The sequence below is a fragment of the Neodiprion lecontei genome, chromosome 1 (genome assembly GCF_021901455.1).
Source record: "Neodiprion lecontei isolate iyNeoLeco1 chromosome 1, iyNeoLeco1.1, whole genome shotgun sequence".
Lineage (NCBI taxonomy): Eukaryota > Metazoa > Arthropoda > Insecta > Hymenoptera > Diprionidae > Neodiprion > Neodiprion lecontei.
Window position 1 is genome coordinate 27,009,252 of NC_060260.1, and position 12,827 is coordinate 27,022,078.

The following is a 12,827-nucleotide window of genomic DNA, read 5'->3' on the forward strand; positions in this document are numbered from 1 at the left end:
TATGCGTAAATGTACAGCAGACAAAGTTTAGTGCAGTTGATGGATGGAAAAAATGGCGTCGCGAATTCGTGTTCAGATTTCTTTCTTCTGTTTTACAAACCTTGTGATATATGCCAAGGACGAGACAGAGACAAAGAGATTACATCAAAGATTTATCGAACTTTTACGAGAGCAATGAAGGTAAAGGATTTATTGAAATGCCCGTATTATGGGATCTTCCGGCGAATAGGTAGAATATAAGGCGGTACATCGATGGGGGGGCTGCGTATATGCGGAATGAGAATATTGGATGAGCGTACGGAAGTTTTTAATTCAAAGTATACATTTTTTTAAAACAAATACCAAAGAAAGATATTCTTCGAAAATTTATAATTTCGATGCTATTAATTTTGGATTAATTATCGATACGATATAATTAATGTAGAAATTTTTTCACATGTTTAAAACAATATCAAATTCTAAAAAAAGTTGCAAACATATTATATACTCGTATTGATAACGTAAGTGTCTATGTGGTTGAGATTTCTTAATATTGTAAAGATCTTTTATCCCAGTCACGATATACGTTATACTCGTATATAAATTTTCGGATGCTGATATATTGATCAATTTTCCATTATTCGAAAAATCTTTTAGCGTAAAAATCTACGTTTACACAAATATAAGAAAATTCTATGCAACGGAAAAAAGCGCGGAGCACTGCAGTACAAAAAATTAGGGATGTAGGTGAAAACTAATGGAAAATAAAAAATAAAAAATGCAACAAGAAAAAATAAATGGAGGATGAAATTCTCGTAGAAACGGCTTGGAATTTTCGTTGCGCGTATAGACACACGGGTAGATGCACGTACGCAAATATTGAAACAGTGATCAGGAAGCTGCAAGAAGCACGTTGCGTTACTACAGCGCGTGTCGTTAGATTATTAAAAATAAATCCTGTGCATACATTTTCTTGTCATTGTTCCTCCAGTTCCATAAAGAATGAAATATGTATTCGAATAACGAGAAGGAAAACTACGGAAACCTTGACGCTTGCGACATGATATAGTTACGGAAACGTTGCAAGAAGCGGAGATAATAAGGCCGTGCTGCCGGAAATCAGGTTAAAGTTGGTAACGTAAACGTGTAAGGAAACATCTGAGAATAATCATTATTGTGTAATTTTAGAACGACTTTTCCGGAGTCGACTTTTCGAAATTTGAATAAGTATATTTTGTTTATCACGATTTACTAAATTTCCGAAAACCCTAAAGTAGCGAAACGTAAAGGTAGCGTTTTGTTAACGTTACTAACTCCTACCTCTTCATTGCTGGAATATGAAGAAACGAGGTCATCATGGAGCAGGGGGAAAGGAAAGGATAAAAGTAAAGTAGATATACGTACACAGGTATTGCATATATACATACATGTATACTATTGCATGCATTTGAATTTGACGCCAAATTTGGCAACGCCCAGTCCCTCACACACACGTCGATATCTGAGTATGCGAATCTCGGTGAACCGAAGGGCCCAAAGGTTTTACATTATAGAACCGTCTAAACTTGCCACGCCTACGTTTGCCGACTCAGAATTGGATTGTTTTTTTACGCTGTGGAACGTTGGCGGATTTTCCTGATTTTCAAAAACAGCTCATCACAGGTGCGTTGAACTTTAGAAGTTTTTATAATCGCCAAAGAGTGTGAGGAAAGAAAATTTGAACGAAATCGAGTTTAATAAAGATCAAATTCTCGAGTAGTTTTAATTTTCGAAAGGTTTTATATTACGTATATAACAATCGGCTAACAATTGATAATTTACACCCATTTTTATCATGCGGTTGAATTGGAGCTTACACACAGCATTTTTTTTTTCCGGTATACAAAACGTAATGTGTAATTGATAATTGTTAAATCGCCATTAGTTTACTCTCATGACGAAAAAAGTCTACCTCAATTTCATTACTTCTCACTAATAGAATTTAAAGTAGAAATGGTAATGAATATGGATGAAATCGTTAGAGGCGCTTGGCGACTTTCGTTACTTTCGATCCTACTTTTCCTCAAGACAAACGCGCCATTTTTCACAGCCATGTGAAAATTTTGTAATATGAAAGATAATTATAAGGTTCGCCAAATTAGTATCATAAAATAATTCGACGCTTACTCCGAAGCAATTAAACGTGAACGGCCATCCTTTGATCTACTTATCGTTGACCCGTCTGGTTGATTTTAATCGAAATGTAAATCGACCGGGTGACGCAAGTTCATAAAACAGCACTCAAAGTTCTCGAGCCTCAAACTGCACATAATTGTCATTCGCGTTTAAGCGATCAATATTCAAGACTCGTGACTCGTGACTCCCACTGTCGCCCCTGCATTATGCAATTCATTTGGGATGCGGTTTAAGCAACAAGTTTATAAATACATCGCAAAGCTGAGGACAAAATCGTTCATATCCTAGATAAAATTAAATTCGTATTTCAAATTCTTTACTGCGTGGCAATAATCTGTTTCATCGAAATGAGAATAAAGTTTTTTTTACATAATAAATTAATTAGGAGACAGAGAGAAAGAGAGAGGGAGAGAGAGAGAGAGAGCGAAACTTTATCTCGGTATATCTTGATTTATTATCGTAGCTCCACGATTCCAAAATTAGTCTACAGGAGGCTTTTTGTTCTATCGTTAAGATAAAATACGAGAGCGCCACGGTGCAGACCAACGGGCAAACGAAGTGTGTAACGACCTTCCCCTTCGGACGGTTGATTAAAAAAAATTGCTGATCGAAAGGAGAGGAACGAAATACTCTCGGGTACCTCAATTAAGGAAGGGCTTTACGCGCTTCGCTCTCCCAAAGCATTTGATTCTACACGGGCAAACCGTTTCCACACGTACACGGTATATATAACAAAGCGTAATTGGCAAAATATTCCGGGATTCAAATGCATCCAAATTTTTTTCTCAAATTAAATTATTCGTGTAAATATATAAACTGGAATTTTTTTTTTTTGGGCGTTGCTATTATTCTTAGCTTCGGTTTTATTACACGCGTTGTAACTTGTTAGGCGAACATTTTTTTTGTTTATAAAAAATAGTATTGAGAGTATTTATGTACATAATGCGTTCAGCGACGTGCAGAGTCGAAATAACTCGTTGGAACGCGACGTAGCATTAACGACAGAAGAGAGTTGGTGCCAAGCAAAAAGACGGACAGATGTTTCGACACAATTCATCTGGATGGTGAGATTTTCTTCAGAGGTACAACGATAATTTTATGAAAATGCGAGTATTAGGTGGAGATAAACTCAATTATTCAATCACGAATTCGTTCGAGAATGTTCGAGAATGTTCGAGATGCATTCCTCAAATGTTAATCATTGAAACAACATTTTGTACACAAGCTCGTTCCTTACAAGGAAAAAATATTAATAGTAGTTTGCGTGTTTTACAAAATATTTTGAAAAACTTGCGCATATAACGCAAGCAGTTGTTAATTTTTCTCGTACATTTCGGAAACATTTGCGATAGGAGTGAATTTTGTGTCTTTTTCGATAAAGCATCAGCTTGTGATTAGTTAAGAAAAAAATTATTGATCCAGTATTAGTATACACAGTCAGACGTAGCAGTGAAAATAAAACGATTCTTATTTTGACCAAGTAAAATTCACGCGTTTCAAGTAAATATTCACGTTGACGAATAAATTTAAACACACCTTCAAAGTATTTGAAAAAATGTTGTTTCGAGTTCGTATACTTGTTTCTTTCAGATTGTGAAGGTAATTTATATTCGCGACATGTGTAATGAAGTGTTACAATAGTTTGCGTAGCACATTTATAGAAGAGCATAGTGACAGAAATAGTTGAGCTCGCGCTCTTATCTGATGCTAAGTTTCAACCGAAATTCTGTATTATTGTGAAAGGGATGGAATATAAAGATACCGTTTGCTCTCAGATGTCTGAGATAAGAATGAAGTTTTAGTAATCGTTTCAGAATAAACATGTTTAGCTGTTCGTATCAAAGGTGGTATAATTCAGGATTTTGTATAATTCAATTGCTGCGTGGTAATGATCAATCACAGCATTTGTCGATTGGTGATATCGGCATTAAACTTCGTTCAAGCATCGCGTTAATTAAGTCAATTACGAATTCGAATTTTTTTGCGAAATCCGACAAACTTGATAGTTCGCGTTGATTGATTAGCTTGCTGCCGAAAACGAAGATCTTTGCGCACGCGCACTTTTAGATTCATCAGCACGGCACAGTTGAACAAGTCATCACAAATCTTTGATTTGACAATATTTCGTCGAAAATTACAAGAATTAATCAAAGTATTCCACAGTCTTTTGAATACCGTTGAAAAACGTGTATTTGATTTAAATAATCGATGTAGTCTGTATTCACTAATTACATGAACTTATACGAGGAAAAAAAAAAAAGATAAGTAATGAAGAATTCTAACCACACAGAATGAGTAAAATGTTGTCCAAGTTCGGCACACTCGGTGTAAGAGTCAACTGAATCTTGTGATGTTTTTAGATTGGTATGTGAACACAGACAAACTACTAATTGTAAGATAGCACTCCACAATTTTCGCTGATAAAAGTCAGCTGATGGCAAACCCAAAAAAAAAAATTTCGTTACGATGAATCATTTCCACTAATTTCGATAAGACGCGCGTTTCTTCGTTATAGATATCGGTGTATGATGAACGTTATTCCAATTCCCGTATCCCGCAGTGGTAAGAATTATTGTATTATTGCAATACTACATAGTGAGTATTAAGGTTATTGGCCCCGCGAATCACATAAATTAATGTGTTCCTTTTTTCTTTCCCTCTCCATCTCATTATCTTTCTGCATCCGCGGGTCGTTTTCGCAATTAATTGTATTTATAAACGGTTTGCAATGTCGCTGAACGTGCTAACTGTTACGGGTCAAGACGAACTCTACGGCAAGCAATATCGACTGTCTCGTATTGTAACGCCGTAGTATGTTTACTTGTCTCACAATCAGCGCGGGAGAAGAAATCAGTCGGTAGGAAATATAAAAGAGAAAAATGAAAAAGGAAAAAGGTCGATGCGAGTGCATCCCACATCCACCCACTGTCCCGAGGGATGCGCCGAGTATTTTTGGAAGATTCGCCGCTGCACGAGGACCACTCTTCGTGAGAGAATTCTTACAGTACAAGTCCCAGGGAAATTTCTTATACAATAATGTTATGAGAATTGACCTATAATTAGGCGAGAATAAATCTGTTCAATTTTCTATGCTACAAGTAAACGTTTACAATCGATTACGTCCATACGACGATTCAAAGATGATTTTCCGTCGGTAGAAATTTGATGTTATAATAACGAATACACGTTTGGAAACTTGTAAAGCTCTGTTTTGTCTTCTTATCATTTACTTACAAGCCTGTTGGAATTAAAGTTCAACACAGCTGTATATATACCTTGGATATTATGCACTGCATTCGAATAATTGAATAGATCGAGTGGAGAGAGAAAGGCGTTGGTTCGAATGAAAGGAGTAACGTATTACGGAACATTTGCGTACGTTACATGCAAAATGTATATAACAGTGTAAAGAAAACCCAGCGAGCGTTATCAAACACTGATTATACCTATATGATAAATAAATTAACAGCGATATTACGTGTTCTAATTTGAATAAACGTTCGCAACTCCGGACAGAAAAATTGTTTTAAATTACGCGTCGGTCGGTCAAATTCCAAGGTTCTTTTGAAAGCATTGGTGTAGAAAGTGCAAGTGCATTTGTAAATCTGTTTTAGCTGTCGGGCGATTCATAAAACACAGTTATTCAGTAGCGATGCGAGGATATTTTCCGAAATCGACACAATATTTTCGTATTTCTTCAAAACACAGCTTCCCGAAAATTTCGGAGCATATCATACACCCGGAATATAAAGCAGCGCTAACATACCCTCTATTTCACACTTATTATTCGTTTACACAGGGTCTAATTCGCACTTCACGCATGCGCGTCGAAACTCTTTTTTTTTTTTTTTAATTTGACTTTGTTTTTTTATCACGTATAATTTGTTTACACCAGGACCTTATAAAACCACCCTAATTGCGCACGTCCAGCTCCCAGCATGTAACATTATACATTAAATATACCAAGTGGGACGCAGAATGGTATAATCTCCCGACACGAAACAGGGACATCCTTTTTGATTAGATTGACAGAATAATGAGTATACCATACTATACTATGACTACACTATGACTATAGACCAAATTCGGTGACTCGCTCGATCGCTCGCTTAACGCACAATCACAACAAATTCTCAAATTAGGGGTACGGAAGAAACATGTCCAAACTTTGTCAATGTTCAAAATGAAACGGTTTCTAATACCGATCGATTTGCGCAAAAAAAAAAGAGCAGAAAGAGGGTATGGAAAAATCCGCAAATTATGCCGGCAACTCCTACATCGGATACGCGCAATGCAACGAGGCAATACAAATCACAACAAACGAAAAAAAAAAGAAGTGTAAACTGAACGAACGGCCCGTGTTGTGTTTTCCAGTAAATTCAAACCCGGCATCGAGAGCGGGAGACGAGACGAGAAGATAAGTGCGTAACCTGCAGTCTGGCCGAGCGATCGAGTCATGATGCATTTGCCGATTTGAATGGGTGCCGGATAGGCGGCCGACAAGGGGGGGGGGGGGGGGGCAAGTGAGGGGGGAGGGAGGAACGAGCTAGTAAATGCACCAAGAACGAGCAAAGATCCACCACGCGGAATGAAGGAAGGAGGGGGGTGGGGTGGGTAAGAATAAGAGGACGAAAGAACGCACAACAGCGAACAGCAGTGAATAAGAGTGCGACTTACGTTCTGACTGCATTTTCGGGCCGCGGCCAAAGTCGTAACCCTCAGCACTCGGTTCATGTCGAGCCTAAACAGCATCACTGCACCACACGAAACACTAGTTGCGGCCATAATATGTTTGGGACCGGTCTGGCTTATGACACTGAGAGAGAAAGAGAGAGAGAGAGAGGCAGAGAGAGAAGAGAGACAGAGGAACCTCTGGATACTTTATTTCTTCTCCTCGTACCTGCCTTTTTTCAAGTCGGCGGGACCGGCCGCCTCGGAGCGACTAGACCAGACCGTTTCGCCGGCTCGGTTCTGCCGCTCGTCGCGCCGCGGCTCCAAAGGATGGCGTGCCATGCGCTCTGTTGCTTCTCGCCGTTTCTCCTCGATCCGCCAATCACAGCGAGTCTCGACTACTCGAGCCTCGAAGATCACCGCGTGACGATTCCGACAACACTGACGATCGTTGTACTCCCCTTCGATCGTCCGAGCATCCGACGCTCTCTCGGTTCTTCCCTTTGTTGTTGTTCTTCTCGTGTCGCAGCAGAGGACGATGCTCGCCCTTTGACCGCCCGAGAATTCAACCGGTCTTTGATTATTTACTGTCTACGCGGAGAGAGTTTGTGCGCCGTCGGTAACGGCGCCAACTACCGCCTCATTCCACGTATTTGCTTATCGTGATTTATCAATTTGATACATACCTATGTGAAAACACGATTAACGATGTTAGATTTCAGCGAACGTCTTAGTTTCGATTTTCCTTAAAAAATAGTATACTTTAGTGTGTAAGGTGATAAACTCAGTTTTTTCGGGTTGAGCGTAAGTTTGCAATATGAGTCGTAGGTGAGCACGCATTCGAACCGAAGGCGAATGTTCCAAATACACGAGGTGAAAAGACCGTTACCTCTTTGTTGCAGATGATTCTATATGTCACGGAACGTGTTTTTTTCACGAAGCATGAAATTGAGGTTAGGGTCGCGTAATGCTAGATTTTGTTTGTTTGTTACAGCGCATGCGCGCGGTACAGAAAAGACCACTTTTGACTCTTAGGAGTTAAAAGTGATCTTTCTTGTACTCCGCGCACAGGCATTCGCAAATTTACTCTACCGTCATGGAAACGGTTGCTTTGTGTACGGAAAAGACGCCTGAAAAAACGCATTAAGCATGCTCGCGTTGTATAAATAATTATAATTTCTTCTGCCCAGTGAACCACACACACAGCGCGCACACGCCCGATAGTTACTCATATACCTACTTAAGAGTAATAATTGCACTGCCATATTTTTTTCCCCTGCAATCGGTTAATTTTGGAACGAGACGTCGATTGGTACACAAATTGTTCGAAATTTTTTGAACAACAAATTGCGTCGATCAGTGTGCATTATAATTAGGATTCATTATTTTTCGCTCAATCTGAGTTTCGATATCCAAATGTTACATAAGAATATCATGTCATTAAATTTGAGGTAAATTCGTTCTCATATACGTTTAAAAACTCAGCACATTGTACATTCGAATTTTCTATAATGATACAACATTTTTGACATGAATCACTTACAGTTGGCGTTGGAGCCGGATTTTCTCCCCTTCGGTACACTTGATGGATCACATAAGCGTAATTTCCTCATTTCTTTCGAGGTCCAATGCTTATGTTGTCAGGGCAAAGCGATTAAACTGGAGGGTAAATTTTTATCCAATTTGTCTGCGTTCTGTAGGAACAAAATCCACTGTGACATGTGCGGGGCTTTGCATACTGAGAGTTTGGCTTTTTTCCATACTCCTTCCGATCAGTTGGCAAATTACGTTTCCTTTCACTAGAAAAATCTTCCTTTTTACCCGGCTTGATTTACTTGAGATCGGCCAGATGGCTAAGGCTGTGAGATTGAGTATTATCGACTACATTTTTAAATTAATACCCCTATGACGTCAAAGTGACTTTGAATCGGCTGGTGACTGTAGCGACGAGGCCGATCATTTGCCAGGCACAGGATCCTTGATGATCACATGATCAACTATTTCTGCTTCATCCTGATATCCATCCCAGCGACATAACTGTGGCACTGAAAAAGAAAAAAGAGCACTTCTGTTAGCCGACAATTGTGCCTCATGGATTATCAAGTTTTTTGATTTTGAAACGAACGATCGATTTTTTAATTCTAATGCAGCTGTATCCTGGTCCTCTCTAATAATTATTCGAGTACGGAAATTACTAATACGAAATTACAAACAAATCGTACAAAAACCGTTTGATATGTATATTATACATATATGGAGCGAGAAGAGCAACGTTTAAATGCAAAATCTGACGTGGTTGGCAGGAAATACCTGGCGGCTGGCCAAAAGCAGACTATGGTAGAAACAGTTACTGAGAGTTTATACTGGCGCCTTTCGGCCTGAAGACAACGGAGTTCTCAGGACGAGACACGGCAATTCGAAGCTCAACATTTAGAGAAAAAGCATTTCCATAAAGTTTCAGATTCCAAATTTAACGAAAGAAGTTGAAATAGATAGAATATCTATAGTACTTTGATAATACCGAGTTTTTCGTGTTTGAAATGACCATAAAAGATGCAATCGAAAATTTCTTTTTACCAGGCTGTGCGATGATTCTCGAACACATTTTTCCACTGAGGATTATCACAAGGAAATAGGAGCTTCGCGTCACGACCGAAAGTAAATCAGAAAACAAAAGTACAGGATCATTTATCGGTCGGTGACCACTAGGGCTACTGACGCAGCTGATTTTACCTGAAACCCGTACAGCGGCTCTCTTTCGCTAAATGATAAGGCGGTCAACAACCGATAAACGCAGGCAGCAGCTGCGTTTAAAACAGGCGTCGGTTATACCGAGCCAATCCTCGTGCAGAATCACGAGAAACCAGTAATTGGCAATCAATTCCGTGTGAAGAACATTGGAATACCGGTAATTAGAGCAGATTAGGTTCTAAAAAAAATTGAATGAAGGCATGGTAAAACCTAGATAAAAATGTCGCGATGCTAATGCGGAAAGGGCGTATAATTTTTTGTTCATTGCCAATTGTCGACCGAATTATTGAAAAAAAATATACGCCCTTTTCGCTTCAAAATTTTTTTTTTCCAATATTTTGCTTGAAAATAAGTCCACGGAACGACCGGAAGTGAAAAAAAACGCGATATACTGTACCTAATTCGCCGAATACAATGGACAATTTCTGGCCGTTCACACCAGAGTTTTGTCTTATTATCATCGGAATGACGCGCCCGTTTTTTGAGAAAATCAACACGTTGAAAGATTCCTTTCGCTTAGGTTAATTACAAGTTGTAGACAATAAATGTGTTTCACTTACGTGAGAGTAATCTCTTCGTTTTCCCGTCAGCGTTGAATCTTGATACGTTAATATATTGACGGTCCATGACGAAGAGCGCCACAGTTAATGACGTTGATCGATTCCGCAACTGGGAATTGATCGAATTGATTAACCTGATTATCGATCGTCATTTGTCAGTAGTAACGCTGTCGAACCGGTAATCTGTCTGAAAACTTCAGAGCCAACGCATATTTATCACGATTCATGGTTCGCTGGATAGCCAAAGCACATGAGGTGACAAGCCTGGAGTATATTGCTGCGTTAATTTCCACAAGAAAAAGGATATTTTGAGGTGACCGGAAGCGGGTGTTCCGAGGTGTCGAATCGCCGGCTTAACTCGGTGTGAGGGTCGCGATCGACGATACGAAGATCGGAGAGATCGACAGGCTGAGGTTATCGGTCGTGCAGTCGGATCCCCTCGGGATGTCGAAATTGGTAAAAGGGGATTTCTACGCGGAGAGTTACTACGATTACGGACTCTTGGACCGAAGTAACTACTTCCGGGGTATAAACTCTACGGGGTATATCGACGAGGCCGGTTCGTCAGCCGTATTTCGAAGCATCCTGACCATACTGCTACGTGTCGGATTTCTCCTCGTTCAAATCGGCAGCGTTCCCGTGGGCAACGTGAACCTCATCCTCATCCACAACATCGTCGACTTTTGCGCGGTGACCTTGGTCTACATCCTTGTCGGTTTCGTCGTCGCCTTCAACGGCGACGTCTCCGGTGCCGTCGGCGAGGGTGTCTGGATCGGAGACGGCAGGGCGAACATTAACGACGCGGTCCTGGGATGGGAGGCGGCGGTTACGGCTTCGGCGATTTGCACCTGCGGAATAGTCGGAAGGATGCACGCGGTCGGGTACCTCCTCACGGCGATCCTGATCTCGGGAATGGTCCAGCCGTTCCTGATCCACTGGGCTTGGACTCCGCGGGGTTGGATGGCCGACAATTCGCTAACCGGGAAGTCCGTCTCCTTCAAGGACTACGGGGGCGGAGGAACGGTTCACGTGGTTGGTGGTCTCTCTGGATTTCTTGGCTGCGCGACGTTGGGTCGAAGGATACTGAGACTTCGGGATATAGACGACGCCAGTCTACCCGCCGATTCTCCGGGAAGCGCTTTCGCCGGATACCTCTTGATATTCCTCGGTCTCCAAGGATTCGGTCTGCCCATCTCCGACCACGGCAACTCCAAGGCACCGCCACCCGGAACACCCTACATCCTGATAAACAACCTACTCGCGGCGTCATCCTCTTCCCTCTTCGTCGTAGCTCTACACTTCGCCCTGACCCGAGAGGCCTTCAACTACTGGACCGTGATGCGGTGCGTCCAGGGTGGAATTTCCGGTATGGTTGCGATCGCCGCCGGCGTCGACCTTTACTCGCCCTTCGTCGTTGTCGGCATCAGCTGCGCTAGTGGCCTCGTATTTTACCTGGTCTCGAGGCGAGTTTACCGCAGTGCCCTCGAGGACTACTGTAACATCGTCGCCACCCACTTGGCCTGCGCTCTCTTCGGCAGTTTGCTTGCACCATTCTGCGGCAGGCCGAGAGGCAGTGACGCCATAAACCACACCATGGTGCTCGACGTGGCCTGGCAGGTGATCTGCGTCTTGGCCTTGATCTCAGCTGTGGCACTGACCATGTGGCCGCTATTCGTTGCCCTCGAGGTCTGCGGCTTCCTCCGGAATCGATCCGAATTCATCAACCACCTCAGAGCGATAACCGCTCTCGAACGTGGACCACCCAGATCCTACATGCAGAGGCTCTTCTTCCCCGGCGTTGAGAGTGTCTACCTGCAGCCAGGGTCAGCGATCAGAAGTGAACCGGGGCCGCAGACAATGAGCCCAAGAATGTGGAGGTTTCAACAAGAGATAACCAGACTGGAGCAGACCAGAACAAAGCAGACTGCTGACACGGAATTGATGGAAGGTGCAGAGGAGTTGGTCGCTGTTCCGGCAACCAGAAAAGTTAAGAAGGTCAGGCAGATTTACACTCTTCCGAGAAGTAGCGCTTCGGGACACGTCGACGTTGGAGGAACCGGAGAGTCCTTGGAGAACGGAATCCGTCCTGTTAAGCAAAGTCTGCTGGAGGTGGATGACACCATGTCGAGGGTGCTGGTTGAAGGTGGCAAAGATGGGCTCAGAGATGCGGACAAGCTTCAGATTTTGCAGAAGATTTTTTTTCCCGGAAACTCTGCCAGCGGCCAAAAGTACAGTTTGATTAAACAGCTTGGTACTCCGTTGCACAGGACACAGAAGTTCACTAGTCTACATTCTGTAGAGCCCCACTTTTCGGAAGAAAAACCAACTCCTGATGATCCAGCCGTGTGGCCACCGTCGGATTTTACAGTTAAGGTTCTTATGGAACCTAGAAGAGAAATAAACTGTTCTAGTGACTCCGATGATGAACTTGCAGTTCCGGAACCGTTCAAAAATCTTAATCAAACCGTCTGATCGGAATGTGACTGGCATTGGGAAAGTTGTTCTTTACAGATTAAGGGTTGATTAACGTTAAGCCACGCAGATTTAGCTAACGTACAAGTGAATTTAGCAACAACAAAAAACGTTGCCGAACTTTAAAGGCTCTGAAACCAAAGTATTGGTGCAATAATTACGTTCAAGAAGAAATATCACTAAATAAATATAAAATACGTATTGAAAATTATCCCACGT

The 12,827-nt window shown here is 41.7% G+C and overlaps 2 protein-coding genes across 3 annotated transcripts in view; one reads left to right on the plus strand and one right to left on the minus strand.

Moving 5' to 3' along the window:
• LOC107226404 (calcium uniporter protein, mitochondrial) overlaps window positions 1-7,298 on the minus strand; it is a 73,230-nt gene extending 65,932 nt beyond the window's left edge. The window contains exon 1 of one of the 2 annotated variants that reach the window (XM_046746322.1): window positions 6,832-7,298. In XM_046746322.1, the coding sequence (XP_046602278.1) occupies window positions 6,832-6,939 (108 nt within the window). In that variant the 5' untranslated portion in view covers window positions 6,940-7,298. The remainder of the gene's footprint in view (window positions 1-6,831) is intronic. The other variant, XM_015667208.2, reaches the window with a different exon arrangement.
• A 3,282-nt stretch (window positions 7,299-10,580) lies between these two features.
• Window positions 10,581-12,608, plus strand: LOC107226401 (putative ammonium transporter 1). The gene has a single exon (XM_015667206.1). It carries the CDS (start codon window positions 10,581-10,583, stop codon window positions 12,606-12,608), a length of 2,028 nt encoding a protein of 675 aa, XP_015522692.1.
• The last annotated feature ends 219 nt before the right edge of the window (window positions 12,609-12,827 follow it).

What these genes read in the sequence shown, in the direction of transcription:
- LOC107226401 (XM_015667206.1), top strand. Translation starts at nt 10,581, where the DNA reads ATGTCGAAATTGGTAAAAGGGGATTTCTACGCGGAGAGTTACTACGAT.